The sequence below is a fragment of the Argentina silus genome (assembly GCF_951799395.1).
Source record: "Argentina silus genome assembly, chromosome: 12".
Taxonomy (NCBI): domain Eukaryota; kingdom Metazoa; phylum Chordata; class Actinopteri; order Argentiniformes; family Argentinidae; genus Argentina; species Argentina silus.
Window position 1 is genome coordinate 16,133,898 of NC_139666.1, and position 15,919 is coordinate 16,149,816.

The window sequence follows — 15,919 nt, forward strand, 5'->3', positions numbered from 1 at the left end:
AGACACCTCCAATATAGGGTTTCACAGCAAAGACGTTCACTCTTGATTGCCTCTTGTTGAGGGACTTCCTCTGACATCCTCTTTGCTCTGCTTCTCGCTACTGATCCTCACTGGCTGATTCTACTGAAATGCTTTAAAATAATCTCACTCTGTAGATCCCCTGATTCCCCCCCCCCCCCCCCCCCCCCCGGAACATGGGGCCCCTGATCCGACCCTGGACCGTGGGGCCTCTGCTCCTGTAGAACAGGGGGGAGAGACTCCTGTCCTGGAGAGGCTACAGGGTGTGCAGGCTTTTGTTCAACCCCAGCACAAACAGCTGATTTGGACTAACCATCAAGACCTTGAGCAGTTGAGTCTGGTGCGCTGGGGTGAAACCAAAGCCTGCTTTACCCTCTAGGTCTCTAGGATGAAAGTTCCCCCCCTCTCCTGTAGACACTAATATTCACCCTCTCACCCCTTCCTTCTGACTGATTTCTTATTGGCTTACCCTGATGAAGGGGGTGTTATTTTTTTTTTTTACCTTCCCTTCGTCTTTCAACCGTGACCCTTGACCTCCCAATCCTATTCGCACGGACAATGTTTAGAGTACACATGTGTAACTCTTCTCCCTGTGTGTCTTCCTGTGCTAAGAGTTCCTGCCAGGACGAAGCGAGCGCTGCTTTGACACATCTGGAATATGTAAGCCCCAAGACATTTTTCGCAACTATTCACTCCAAAAGAGAGAGAGAAAAAAGTAGTTGGTTTTGTTTTAAAGCATTCTGGTATTTGAGCAGTTGCGCCAGAGGGGAGTAGCACCAGTGTTTCTGTGATGTTGCATAGGCTTTGTGAGGCTGTACGTGTGGGTGTGGGTGTTGGTGTGGGTGTGGGTGTGAGAATGCAAGTGTGTGTGTGTGTGTGTGTGTGTGTGTGTGTGTGTGTGTGTGTGTGTGTGTGTGTGTGTGTGTGTGTGTGTGTGTGAATGCAAGTGCCTGTGTGCCTGTGTGCGTGCGGGAACATGAGTGTGTCCTTTCCAAAGAGGTCTGAAGATGTCTTGTGGGTTTGGGTACGGTATGTGTTAGCTGTGAGTAGATGTGTAGCTGTGTGGCTTTTATCATTGGTCAGTGTTGGCTTTGGGTGTGGAACGTGTGTGTCTCTGTGATTGGTCTCATGAAATGATTAGATAATCCACACACCCCTTTGTAAAAACATATACACGTACACACACACACTCTCAGATTGATCAGCAATGATGAGTGAGAATACACACTCCCTCTACAAGCCAGGCCTCACCTCTGCATCGCCACATTCAGCAGGCTGGTGTGACATAGCAGGAACTGATGCCCAATCAGGTCATCCTGCGAACAGAGCAAAGCCCTGAGGAGGGGCCTGATTGGTTGTGCTGATTTTAAAGGGGTGTGTTTTAGGAAGTGTGAGAGGGCATGTGGGGTTAGTGTCCCGTGTGAGTTGGATGTTTCTCCGTACCCTCTGCTGCAGCTGGGTTGTGTGGTTGGGGCAGACATTGAGAAGGACCAACGGGGGGCAAGCAGACAGGAGCCCTGACACCCGTTCTCTCTGTCCCTTCAGGTACTGGAAGAGATTTCTTGCTACCCGGAGAACCACGACGCTAAAGAGCTCAGACGGATACTGACCCAGCCGCATTTCATGGTGAGTGGAAGAACACACAAACACACAAACACACACACATACGCACACAGCTTTTCCTCCACACCAGACATCTCTGCAGTGTTTTCCCATAGATTAGTAATTGGGAGGACTTGCAAAGGCCCCTGAAGCATTCTCAGTCAGATCCAAATATGATCAATATCATTCTTCTAAACAGGCACTATCTATGCGCCTAGGTAACGGTACAATATGGAATACTCTGCTCTGTTTTAACTCTGCACCCTAAAGCCACGGAGGAGGGAAGAGAGCGTAGAGGGAGAGGGAGAGAGAGAGAGAGAGAGAGAGAGAGTGAGTGATAGAGAGAGGAGGAGGAGGGAAAATAGAGACATCATCACTCAGAGGCAGGTTTGTTTAAGTTTATTTATATGTCAAGCCCTCTTTGGGAGGCTCCAGGCAAATCTCTCAAACTCCTTTAACTCCCTTTGAGAACACACACGTCTCTAGAGCCCATCATAGACAGACGGGAGCGGGGGAAACAGAAGAGGCAAAGACTCCAAAGGGAGGTGGGTGTGTGTGTGTGTGGGTGTGTAGTGTGTGGGTGTGTGTGTGTGTGTGTCTTAGTATGGGTCACAAGACACATACACACACACCTCCTCTCTCCTCTCTTTGAGGATGGTATTGGAAGGAGACATTTTTTCTCTCTCTGATGTACTTTGACATGGGAGTTAAGAGGCTCTTTGAGCTGCTTCTCCTCTGCTAGTCTTTCTCATTCGTGTGTGTGTGTATTCGCGTGTTTGCGTGTGTGTGTATGCATGTGCGTGCGTGTGTGCTGGGGTGGTATCAGGAGAGGTGACATAAGGTAAAGCTGTCAGAAAAATATCTCTTTGCCGGGGTTAGAGATGAGTGCTTCAGTGACTTCTTATCACTGTATTCTCTCTGCCTTCAGACGCTCACTGCCACGGTACTAACCCTAACCCTAACCCTGCCCTCAAAATATAAGAATATAATAATAATAATATATGCTATTTAGCTGACACATTTATCCACAGCAACTTACATTGCAGTGAGTGCATACATTTTTCAGTACATATGGTCCCAGCAGGAATCGAACCCACAACCTACGTGTGGGTTAGCGCTATGCTCTACCAACTGAGCTACAGAGGACACCTCTACCATAACCTTTGTGAGGAGTTCTAATTCTTCGTACTAAAACATTCGGATGGATACAGCTCCGGAATAGGAACACTGGGAATTCCTCTCTAAATCACCCCTGAAAAGGTTGGAGACGAGTCAGTCCAAGTGAGAACGGGGCTCAACAGCTGTTTTACTAATCTCATCACGTCAGTGAGTCTTATCCTCCCCTCTGATCAACGAGGTGGGCAATACCGCTGAGAAGGGTGGGAGATGAACAGAGACAAGAGAACGCTATCTGAACAGAAGCAGATAAGGAAAGAGAAAGAGAATTGGGGCTGTAACATGGAGATGGGGGAGGGGAGAGGGAGAATGGGGATTTGGAGAGGAGTGGAGGAAGGAAGGGAGGGGGGGAGGGAGGGAGGGAGTGTGTTCACTGAACTGTGTCTGATGTGATGTGGTCTGTGTAGAGCTGGTCCCTGGTTCCTACAAACACTGTGTGAAGGGGAGACGGGAGAGGAGGGGGGAGCGAGGGAGAGAGAGAGAGAGAAGTAGGGGAGAGTTGGGGGGGGGGGGGGGGGTGATGAGAGAGGCACCATCAGGTACAAGCTGCTACATTCCTACACACACACACACACACGCACAAACACACAGGGAATGGTATGTCCCCAGCCTCGCCACCAGTCTCTCAGGAGTATGCTACACACTGCAGAGCCTTCTCACCACTCCACCACTCTACTGAACCTGGTGAGGAAAACGTGTGTGTGTGTGCGTGTGTGTGTGTGTGTGTGCATGCGTGTGCTGGTTTCTACATTGCTTTATCGAGGTACATCGTCATCATTATCAGTGTAATACTCAGACTCTGTCTGCGTACGTCTAGATTGTCTTGAGTTGAATGGATAGTTCACTCACATTGTAAAATGTGTCCAGTGATTAGATTCTTAAAAGCAGTTCATGCATGTGTTTTGCAGCAAAAGATTATAGGATTGAATGTACCTGCAGTAACATACTTTCAACAGTATATATGCCAAAATCAAATGTTGGGTGAACTACCCCCGCCTTACACACACACACACACACACACACACACCTCTCAGTCTCTCATGCCATGGAGGATTAGCTTAAACCCATGACCTCTGTCCTCATTAGTGTTGGCCTCAGGACACACACACACGCACACACACACACGCACGCACACCTCCTCTCTTTGTGGAAAGAAAAGTTTCCTCTCTCAGTGATGTACTTTAGCATGGGAGTTAGAGTAGGCTGCCACTGCCTTCATGTCTAAGACTCTCTGATCTGTTTCTCCTCTGCTAGTCTCATTTGTGTATATATGTGTGTGTGCGTGCAAGCCTATCACGTGTGTGTGTGTGTGTGTGTGTGTGTGTGTGTGTGTGTGTGTGTGTGTGTGTGTGTGTGGGTGGGGGGGAGACGAGTGCGCAGAGGGAAGTCAGTGACAGGTTTCCCTTTTATTCCTGTCTTCTGAAGTTCAGAGTGGTTTGTTAAAGTGTCACTCAAGCCTCCCTCTGTCATTGAGTGAGGCAAGCTAAAGTAAAGCTAGCTGGCTGTGTGTGGAAGGATCAGTAGACTCACTGGAAACGGATGGTTTACCGAGGCATGAGAAGGAAAGAGAGAGAGAGAGACAGTGGAAACTCTGTGTTCAATCATGCACCCTTCTCTCTCTCTCTCTCTCTCTCTCTCTCTCCTTCCCTCCCTCTCTCTCTCTCTCCTTCTCTTTCACTCTCTCTCCATCTCTTTCTCCTTCCCTCCCTCCCTCCCTCTCTCTGTCTCTCCTTCTCTCTCTCCTTCTCTCCTTCTCTCTCTCTCTCTCTCTCTCTGTGTGTGTAGGCTTTGCTGCAGACCCATGATGTGGTGGCCCACGAGGTGTACAGTGATGAGGCCATGAGGGTGACCCCCCCGCCCACCTCGCCCTACCTGAACGGAGACTCGCCCGAGAGCACCAACGGAGACATGGACCTGGAGAACGTCACACGAGTACGCCTCGTCCAGTTCCAGAAGAACACAGACGAACCCATGGTACGCGCACACTCGAGTGCACACACACATACCCTACGCGCACACACACACACACACACACACACATAGATACATACACACATAAAAGCACACACACACACACACATACACACACACACAAGTACAGAAGAGAGGGAACGATTGTTTGGAATGAGATGCAGCCCAGTATGACCCTTGTCCTTTGGTCTCTCTGTATTGCAGGGCATCACGCTGAAGATGAACGATCTGAACCACTGCATCGTGGCCAGGATAATGCATGGAGGAATGATCCACAGACAAGGTACACATCTATTATACCCTGTGTCCATCATCTATGAAAGAAGCAAAGGTCAAGAAGCGAGTTCCCGGTCAGTGGTTCAGGCGAAGAAGATAGAATACAGATCTGGGAGCTAGTCCGATCCTGGAGCTTCACATACAAAGCATACACAAAGTACAACATGACGTTCTGCTCAGCTTAACAATATGAGCACTAACTTCTTATTGTCCATTCTAACAAAGATCCTCCAAAACGGAGGAGTCATTATCAGCCTGTCATGATTAAACACACACATTTAGGTGACAAACAAGCTTTCAGCTGATTCCCCAAATATGTCTATATATATACAGTGTATACATATATACACTCACTGAACACTTTATTAGGAACACCTGTACACCTTCTGAGGAATGTTTCCAACATCTTGTGGAATCAATGCCATGAAGAATTGAGGCTGTTTTGAGAGCAAAGGGAGGCCCTTACTGCTGACTGCTTAACTGCCAGACATTATAGTTTCACTTCTCGTTTACAACCTTTGGAGGCAGAAAACAGGGGGGGGGGGCGGAAGAGCTTAGCATAACGGAAAACAACTCTAAACCTCAGAGGCATGTCTCTTCTGAAGACACTTAATATGCTGTTGGTAGACACATATGATCACTCTCCACACTCTAGGCTTGGTGACAAAGTCATTACAAATGTGAAATGTCAAAGTACTTAAAATGTATAAATCAAAAATATCAAGCTATGATTACACATTTCCAGATCTTTTAGTTCCTTCAGTCTATTATACCATATATCCACTAGTCGCCACAGAAAACAGTTTATGAGCCTCTGAACCCACAACAACTGGTCTAAATCCCCCACCTGACTGGGAATCCAACTCTGGGTCAGCCCAGACTGAGCCAGGTAGCAGGAGCTCTCTGAAGGTGGAGTGGTCCTGACACTGACGCACTGGCCCCAGTCTCTCTCTCTCTCCGTCACACACACACACACACACACACAGACACACACTCACACACACACACACTCACACTCACTCATACACACACTCACACTCACTCATACACACTCACATTCACACTCAAACATTCTCACACACACACACACACACTCACACAGTCCAGCAGCCCCGTGTGATCCCTGTGTGACCCACATACACACCTCACAGTCACCATACACATGCCTCACACACCGGTGTTAAACAAGCTGTGCCCATGTCAAACTCTCGCTCAGAGCCAGGTAATAAACCCTTGCAGGTTCAGCTTGGAGCGGGAGTTAGTTCAGGGATTTCATTCGCTGGTATGTAGGAAAAATACGAGCATGTTGTCAAATATAACACAACAAACTGCATGATGTTGAATTGCAATATCAGTTTTTCTGCATCTGTTCATTGTATGGTTGTCCCTCCCCTGTGTTAGGAACGCTTCATGTGGGAGATGAGATCAGAGAGATCAACGGCATCAGTGTGGCCAACCAGACTGTGGAGCAGCTGCAGAGGATGCTGGTGTGTGTGTGTGTGTGTGTGTGTGTGTGTGTGTGTGTGTGTGTGTGTGTGTGTGTTATATTAAGTGGGTTTGTGTTTGTCCATCCACAGAAGGACATGAGAGGCAGCATCACCTTTAAGATAGTGCCAAGCTACCGGACACAGGGCTCCTCGTGTGAGGTAACACACTGCTCTACTTCCGCCTCTCCATCTCTCCTTCCCCCTCTTACCCCAACCTTCCTCTCTCTCCCTCTCCTTCTACCACTCTCACCCTCCCTCTACCACTCCTTCTGTCCGTCTCCCTCTCTCACTTCCCGTCTCCCCCCTCTCTCTCCCCCCTATTCTCTATAGTACTGTGTTTGAGATCCTTATCCTGTTACTAACTGCCTGCTTGGTGACCAAGCGTGTGTGTGTGTGTGCGTAACCAAAATGTGTGTGTATGTGTGTTAAAATGTTCTCCTGGGTTCTGTGTGTTTTGCTGTGTTCTGCTGGGGGCTGGGTCCGATGCTCTGCACACCAATTTCACAACCAAGATACCGGAACCCCCCCCCCCCCCCCCCATATGATCATCCCTCAACCATGAACTATGAACCTGTTACCCCCCTTACCTAGCCCCGCCCCTGCCCTGGAGAACAAGCGGCCCCAACTGGTCCAGAATTGTCACACACACACACACACACACACACACACACACACACACACACACACATACGCACATACGCACATACAGCCTGACCACCATAGCACTAGACAGTCACAGAAGCCTGTGTTGGCTTGACTGTGTTAGTCAGTGATGGCTAGTAGAGTCTGGTTTCTGGTGTCTATGGTCGTGTGATGACATCATTGCTCTGCCTCTCAGACAATGTTAGCCAGTAGCAGCCAAGGTGTTGCCTAGATCTCTCTAGTGGGAGTTTACTGCCCCTCTGTGGCCAGATAAGGATGTGTAGAAAACAAAGCCGTAGCTTTTAGTGGTGTCTCCTTATAACTAGCCTTTTGTGACCAATATGATTATTAATAAACAAGCGTTTGGTGATTTTCTGACTTTTTCACAGACTCCCCTCGACCTCCAGGTATTCTTTATGCTAGTGGCTGTGTGTCTTTAGTCTTGCTAGGCTAGATACTAGACTAGACTTTGTGTATGTGAGGCCAGGCAAGGCTGTGTGTGTCAGCTGTGTGAATGTGAGCTGAGTGTGCGTGTGTGAGCTGCGTGTGTGTGCTCTTGCTTGTGTGTTGCTGACTCTGTGTCTTATTTCAGAGAGAGTCCCCCTCCACCTCCAGGCAGTCTCCTGCCAATGGCCACTCCAGCATTAACAGTTCTATCTTGGTAAGGACCCCCCCCCCCCCCCCCCCCCCCCCCCCCAAACAACATGTCTCCCACAGGCCCATTATCTCTCTCCCCCCAGGTGTCGTCCGTTACTCTGTGATTTTTTGCGTTTAATTATTGCGTCCTGTCTCTCTCCCCCCCCCCCCCCAAGCCCTTCCCTGGTCATCGTCTGTTTGAGCCCAGACCATTGACCATAGACTGTAGCCACGTTTCCGATATCTCAGTTTACAAATTGGTGTGCCCCACATGCTGCTGTGTGCTGTGCTGCCAGAACTACAGGCCTCTCACAGTCAGTCAGTCAGTCAGTCAGTCAGTCAGTCAGTCCATACATTGCCATACATTACCTCCAACAGTATCCTCCTGCTAGACTGTCCTCTTCACTACGGGCCCAGGCCCAGACTACCGGACAGCTGTACCTACTCCTTGATGGTGATGATGCTGATGCTGAAGCTGCTTTGCTTGCTCTCTGCTTGCTGGCTCTGGGCTGCAAACACACACACACGCACACACACACACACACAGACACACACACAGACACAGACACTCAGAGGCTGTCCCTAAAGCCTGTATTGCTTTAACACATGTTAAAGACTGTACCCTTCCTCTTTCTACATGCAACAGTGGTGACCAGAGTGAAGTGAATCTGCATGTCTCTGTCGTGTCCTGAACTCAGTGTTATCCTCACTTGTTTTTGTTATGTACTGTAATAACCCTTGACATGCCTCTCTGTGTTATAAACTCTGTCTCTCTCTCTTGTCACTGGTGGGTTTTCCTTTGCAGGATCTGCCCGCTACCATCCAGCCCAAGGGTCGACAGGTGAATACCAGCAGTCTCACTGTCCTGTAATACACACCAGCCTTCAGGGCTGGACTGTAGCTCATAATCACAACCCCTCCATCATTACGCTTCATTCTACACCTCTCTCTCTCTGTCTGTCGTTGCCTCTGTGTGTGTGTCTTTCTGTGTGTGTGTGTGTGTGTGTGTGTGTGTGCGTGCGTGTCTTTCTGTCTGTGTGTGTGTGTCTTTCTGTGGGTGTGTGTGTGTGTTTGTGTGAGAGATGTGTTTGTCTATGCGTCTCCCTTCGTAAGTACGAATACACATGCTCACCTCTCCTCGCTGCCCTCCATTGACATAAAGTACTAATGTCTAACAGAGGTCAGTCCATTGGAAAAATATCCATTCATTTGCAATGTTGTTTATAGACTGTGGCTACAGACTGATCACCAAGCTGCTCCACCATGTGTTCAGAGCAGAATACCACCTTGGCACCCTGCCTATGTAGAGCCAAGTCATGACCTCTTTTAAAGAGATACTATTGGAAGTTGGGCTCAGTCCAGAATGCATTAGACTCTAAATATGCTCCAGCTACAGGCCAGCTGCTCAGATATGGCTGCTCTTAAAAGAGAACGGATTAGATTCAATTTGATTCAGTCCAATATTATTTTTGCCAATGTTTTTCAAAAGTAATTTTTGAATAGAAAAGATTAACCCCCCGAAAAGGGGTCTTGTGCTCCTCAGCTTCTTAGTTCCCTATGTGATATGCACAGGATATTATATAACCTCAGAAATCATTTTTGATTTTATATAAAGAATTTTAAATGCGTTAGCCATCAGTCTGTCTGTCCACAGTTTATTTTACAGCCTTGTTAAAGGAAGTCAGAGATCCAGACCTCCAGTGTAACGCCTCCCACCCCTGGCCCCTCTGTCCCCCCAGCTACCCTGCCTGTTCAAGGGGTTTGGAGTGGCATGTGGCCCCCTGTACTCACTAACAACCAGACAACTACCAGTACCCCTTAGGACAGAACACAAATCCTGATTGGGCATCCTAAAAGCAGATTGTATGTGAGAGCAGTGGTCACCAGCCCCCAGGCCTGGAGAGCTACAGTACAGGGTATGCAAGCTTTTGCTCCAGCCCAGTACTGACATACCAGATTCAACTATTATTGACACACTACTGATCTGAAACAAAAGCCTGATCCAACTGTAGCTCTGGGTAGGACCAGGACTGGTGACTTAATGTTTTAATTAAACACTGAGTAATCTCAGTGTCAGTCTATATTGCTAAGTATAGTAATGGTTTTACTACCAGCACATCTCTGTACTAATGACACAGGCATTGTTGCCCCTGACAATAGAGTCAAATAGGGTATTCTGAACCTAGATCTGTAGCTCAGGGCAACCACTACCTCATAGTAACCCCCAACAACGTCTCCATACACCTCTCCTGTCTCCTACCGCCTTCTCCGTGGACCCAACCATTAGAAACACCCATCACTATCTGTGTAGACTCACCCTAAACCAGTAACATCACTGTTCATGTGTATCCACCATTCCTAATTAGCCTGAAACATACCTCTGAAACGCAACACAAACCCAAACCCAAACTATAACATTACATTCAATAGAAATCTAACCAGGGGAGTGGTCACATAACACTCCTACCTGGAATGCTAACTTTTCAGCTAAGCTAAGCAAGCTGAGAGAAGTAAGGAGGACATTATGTACGTTTTTATGCACAGCTCCACCAGTGGAGACCACTCTTGCCTTCGACAGCACAGCCAGGCCCTCTCCTAGACTGTCCCAGATACTGCATTTGGCTGCAGTTCAAAAGCAGAGTCACGGCATTACACACACAGTCCACATATAGGCCACTCACTAAGCCACATGCATGGACAGGATTTGGCCTCCTCCCATGTCCACATGTGACGTATGTATCCCATAATCCATCCACACCTTCAACAGAGCGCTGGGCCTCGTTCAAACACTTCATGCATTTTTCCACCTTCAACCACTGATCTGACCATGGATGGAGAGGTGAACGCTGGATTTCCAATTCTATTACCTTCACCCATCTGAACGTGTCAGATCTATTTAATGAAGCAAGAAAGGGAGGCATGCATGTTATAAGCATTTGAACGTGGGCTTATGGATTATCATGACTTCATCATTGTAGTAGAATACGCAAGTAGTAGTCATCCATACAATTTGCCCCCAACTACTGATATAAGGTCAGATATTGTTGAAGTAGCATTTTACTCAAAAAACGTTTTATATTTTACATCCACCCACCATTGATACGGTCCCAAAATATAATGACATGTGCATACAAACCTATATCCTGGTTGTTGTGTTTAGATTTACTTATTGGAATAGGCCCATAGTGTCAAAACGCATCAGGAAGTAAATCTAAGATTGCTATTAGGATATTTATGAGGCTCTGTTGTGTATATATAATAATTATATTTTGGGACCATGTCAATGGAGGGCTGATGAGAAATATATATATTAAAATATATATATATTATTGAGTAGAATTCTGCTTTAAGGTTTGCATTTGGGGCAAGCTAATCTGATTTTAAATCTGCGGTTAGGGGGCAACCTCTACCTCCAGTTCATCCCCCCCCCCCCCCCCCCCCACCGCGGTCACCATAATGTTGTCTGGACTCTCGACACCCGTTTTACTGCATGACGTGTGTAATGCTTTCACATTCTAGATCCTACCCAAGACTCCAATCAAGGATAAAATGTCTATCAAGGTAAGATATAGCCCACGCAAAAATGATCTGAAAAACAGATATAGCTCACTTTTATTCATCCTTAAAGCACTGTACCAACACTTGTCAGTGTTATTATGATATAACACCGACCACTCATCAAAGATGTACGCTAGACATTTCTGATATTTAGACAAACATATGACTCTAGAGCTTGTTGTATTCCCACCTGTATTATGGCAGGAATGGTTGGGATGGGTTTTAATAAGTCCTGTGAGGGGTTCTGATGAGGGTGGAAGGGGAAGCGATGCCTGTGCTATTAATACCATTGAAGCCAGAGGCTCTTTTATAGGACTGCTCCGTCTGGGCTCTCTCCTGGGAGTTAACACTACCCATAGCGACAGGTCTCCAATCTGGCAACCCAGGTTCTGTTCAGCCACACACTCCACTCCCTCCTCTCCACAGAGTCAAGGTGTCTGAGGCGACATTGCTTATCACCGCCCCTACGCCCAGCCCTGGGACATGCCCTCCCGATACTCTCTCTCTCTCTCTCTCCCTCCCTCTCCCCCTCATCACTGACTCCCTGCGGTCCACCTGGCTCTCCCTCCTGACCTCTGACCTTTGACCTCTTATCTTAGATCTACGTGCGGGCGCAGTTTGAGTACGACCCCTCCAGAGATGACCTCATCCCCTGCAAGGAGGCGGGGATTCGTTTCCGGGTGGGTGACATCATCCAGATCATCAGTAAGGATGACCACAACTGGTGGCAGGGAAAGCTGGAGAACACCAAGAACGGGACCGCAGGACTCATCCCTTCACCTGAGCTACAGGAGTGGTGAGGAGAGAGCAGGGCACCAGACATAGAGAACACACACACACACACACACACACACACACACACACACACACACACACACATACACAGGTCAGTGGTGAGGAGAAACCTCAGACACACAGGATTAAGAGACAGATCCCACACACAAAGAACCTAAAGCAATAAGAGCATAGCGGGTCTGAATGGCTCTATGCTCAGTATTGGAATATGACATCCAGGCATATACAAATAGCAGCGTTGATGTTCTCTGTGATGTTCTCTCTCCAGGCGCGTGGCGTGTATAGCCATGGAGAAGACCAAGCAGGAGCAGCAGACCAGCTGTACCTGGTTTGGCAAGAAGAAAAAGCAGTACAAAGACAAGTACCTGGCCAAGCACAACGCAGGTACAAACACACACACACACACACACACACTCCTCAGCTGTTACAGCATGGAATATGACAATGTCACGTGTGTGAGAAGGACGTATGTGTGTAGATGGTATGAGGGGGTTGACAGGTAACAGAGCCTTCAGCTCCAGTAACACTGTCATGACAGAAATAGCTGAGAGAGTGCGTACAGGGGCACTAGCAGAGCTACTGAAATGGGATATGTGTGCTAGTCTCCATGTGTGCAAGGCGTGTGTGTGTGTGTGTGTGTGTGTGTGTGTTTGCATGCACATTAATGTCCTGTTTGCATGTGTGGTTGTGTGTGACTGTGTGTAAGTGTCAGTGTGTGCATGAGAATTTGTTTTAAGGGGCTTAATTCGTCTCATCACAGTTGCAAAGATGGAAAGGTCAATAGAATTAACACGGAGGCCTAAATTAAAGTGGCATACATGCCAGTACATCTACTGTACCAAAAGCTATATTGTATTCAATGCAAACAGTGTCACATCTGAGTTGAGCTGTAGAGGGCAGCACTGAGTCATATCTTTAGATGGCCCTAAAGCAGGCTAGGGAAATGTACAGGAGAAACGGTCACGTTTGTGTCTGCGATCAGGACCGTGAAGGATCACATGACACTGGTGGGCTGGGTGAGGGAAAGAGGAGGGGGGAGGGAGAGAAGGAGGGGGTGGGAGAGGTAGGTAAGGAATGGGAGAGAGGAGTAGGGGTGAAGAAGGTGAGAGAGGGAGGGGAAGAGGGTAGGAGGTGGTGTGAAGGAGGCAAGGGTTGGGAGAGAGACGAGGGGGGAGAGAGGCTGGCAGAGGGAGAGAGAGAGGGGGGGGGAGAGGGAGAGTGAAGTAGAAGGGGGTTGGGAGAGTGAAGAGTATCAGGTGACCTAGGAATGTTGGCAGCACCTGCTGTAGATAAAGTAGATAAAGTGCTACCCCCCACCTCTTCCCTCTCGACCTAGGCCAAGGTCACACTGTGGTTCAGTCCTTGCCCTTTAACTAGCCTCTAGAACTGTGTGTGAGGTAGGCTAGATCACTAGAAAGCCCCTCTTCACTCTGTCCTACTGTCAGCTCTCAATGCTGTCTGTCTGCCAGAGTTGAAACGGCCTTGGGACTGATCTCCTATCAGTTCTCGCTCCTGACTGCCTATGTGCCAGAGATGTGTCTGCAAAGAGAGAGAGATCTGGCAGGAGAGACTGTATCCATCTCCAGCCAAGGGCCCCACTGCGTGCAGACACACACACACACACACACCAGCCAGAGAGGAGCATAGGGGAAGGCCAAAGCCTACATAGAGACTGTGCTACCCTCCTTATGAAGTTGGCTTTAGGCATAGATCCAGGATCAGCAAAGATGACCAGCATCCAGGGGCAGGTTCACCCTACTCCAGAGCCCACAGGGAGCCTACATAGGGCCTACTAAAAGCAGAGGCAAGCTGCAACTAGAGATCAGCTCTAATCCCCCACTAGCCCTGTTTACAGAGAACCTGGAGAGGACAGGGAGGGGGGGAGGGGAGGGGAGGGGAGGGGACAGGAGGGAGGGAGGGAGGGAAGGTTGGACCAGGGTAGTATGTCGATTTTGTTGTTGGGAGAGTTCATTTTTAATTGTGTAAAGATGTTTGCACACGTTTGCTACATCTGCACACCCAGCTTTAACCAAGGGATTATGGGAGTTGATCTGAGGGAGCAGGGGCAGGGTGGGGAGCAGGAGCAGGGGGAGGGGCAGGGTGGGGAGCAGGGGCATGGTGGGGAGCAGGGGCAGGGTGGGGAGCAGGAGCAGGGGGAGGGGCAGGGTGGGGAGCAGGAGCAGGGTGGGGAGCAGGAGCAGGGGGAGGGGCAGGGTGGGGAGCAGGGGCAGGGTAGGGAGCAGGGGCAGGGTGGGGAGTAGGGTGGAATATGTGCCCTCTCCCCCACTGCCTCAATATGTTGAGGCAGTGGTGGAGATGGCAGGGCAAAGGATTGGGCCGTGCAGTGTGTGTGCAAGTCTGTATCTGTGTGAATGAGCCACTGAGGTGAGTTTAGTGTGAATGGTAAAGCACCATGAACAAGTCAATAACCTACATAAGTCACGATTAACGCACTGTTCACGTTATATGATAAGAAATAGATGTCCAGAATATCTAGGGGCTTGATGTTTACCTTGGATTTTTTTATATACAGAACTCAATACAAGACATACATTGTCGCAAGCAATATACCAAATAATATACCAAATAATATACCAAATAATATACCCATATATGCATGCCAATACAAGTGCATGACAGCAAACATAGCATGCTAGCTGTTAGCGTTAAACTGTCAATGTTCTATGGCTTCTCTCAGTTATTGTTCTGCATGATATCATTATGATTTTGTAGAAATACCAGACTTACTTACCATCACACCTTCTCATCATGTACGGTGAGCCGGAGGTTCAGCATGGAGAGAGGTTGAGAAGTGCAGTTAATATGTGGTGGATGGATGCATGTCAGGTGGAGGTAGAAATGGGAGGACAAGCTCATTGTAATGCATGGCGTTACAATGAGCCCGAATGAGGAATGTTATTTGATACCATTCCCTATTTCATTCCATGCATTACAATGAGCCCATCGTCCCATGTGTTCCTCCACCCGTCTCCTGTGATGCATGTTCACATTGTGATGTTCATAGCCCCGAGCCTTGTTCAAATACAGCAGTGAAGATGCATCCGTCCTCACTGCTTGACTGGAGTTTGACTGTGATTGAAAGCGCTGTGTATGTGGTGCCTGAGAGCCGTGTGCATCGCTGCGTTGTGGTACTGCTGCTGTATGGTAACTGCTGTTGTGTAACTGAACCATGTTATGACCCCCCTGTCCATCTCTCACGCTGTCTCCCTCCAATGGCCTCTCTGCATGTAAGTAACAACGAGTGACAGTAGTTAACGCCTCTTTGGTTAGCACCTCTGTCTCTCTCTCTCTCTCTCTCTCTTTCTCTCTCTCTCTCTCTTTCTTTCTTTCTTTCTCTCTGTCTCTCTTTCTTTCTTTCTCTCTGTCTCTCTCTCTCTCTCTCTCTTTCTTTGACTCTTTACCTCTGTCTCTCTCTCTCTCTCTCTCTCTTTCTTTCTCTCTGTCTCTCTCTCTCTCTTTCTCTCTTTCTTTGACTCTTTACCTCTGTCTCTCTCTCTCCGTTTATCTACATCTCTCTCTCTTTTGCGCTCTGTATTTCTAGTCTTTCTTCCCCTTACTCTCTCTCTGCTTCTGTGTCCCTTCTCTGTCTTTGGTTCCTTTGCCTTCTCATTAACTCAGTAGTTTTGATCCCCTGTCACTTTCAACATTTCAGTTTTGTTTCTGTTGCCATCGCCCACAGCAACAGAGAGAGCCCAAACAAAACTGAAAGAATACAGCTTTGCAGTGTTTTTGTGTGC

The 15,919-nt window shown here is 48.2% G+C and overlaps 1 protein-coding gene across 12 annotated transcripts in view; it reads left to right on the plus strand.

Annotated features, from left to right (window-relative positions):
* The window catches only part of caska (calcium/calmodulin-dependent serine protein kinase a), a 92,027-nt gene that overhangs the window by 71,392 nt on the left and 4,716 nt on the right, over nucleotides 1–15,919 (plus strand). For 2 of the 12 annotated variants that reach the window (XM_083682269.1, XM_083682273.1), the window contains exons 13-23: nucleotides 631–678; nucleotides 1,564–1,644; nucleotides 4,582–4,770; nucleotides 4,972–5,050; nucleotides 6,445–6,530; nucleotides 6,621–6,689; nucleotides 7,765–7,833; nucleotides 8,614–8,649; nucleotides 11,328–11,369; nucleotides 11,966–12,162; nucleotides 12,430–12,545. In XM_083682269.1, coding sequence (XP_083538395.1) covers nucleotides 631–678; nucleotides 1,564–1,644; nucleotides 4,582–4,770; nucleotides 4,972–5,050; nucleotides 6,445–6,530; nucleotides 6,621–6,689; nucleotides 7,765–7,833; nucleotides 8,614–8,649; nucleotides 11,328–11,369; nucleotides 11,966–12,162; nucleotides 12,430–12,545 — 1,012 coding nt within the window. The remainder of the gene's footprint in view (nucleotides 1–630; nucleotides 679–1,563; nucleotides 1,645–4,581; nucleotides 4,771–4,971; nucleotides 5,051–6,444; nucleotides 6,531–6,620; nucleotides 6,690–7,764; nucleotides 7,834–8,613; nucleotides 8,650–11,327; nucleotides 11,370–11,965; nucleotides 12,163–12,429; nucleotides 12,546–15,919) is intronic. The other 10 variants (XM_083682274.1, XM_083682272.1, XM_083682275.1 and 7 more) reach the window with 6 other exon arrangements.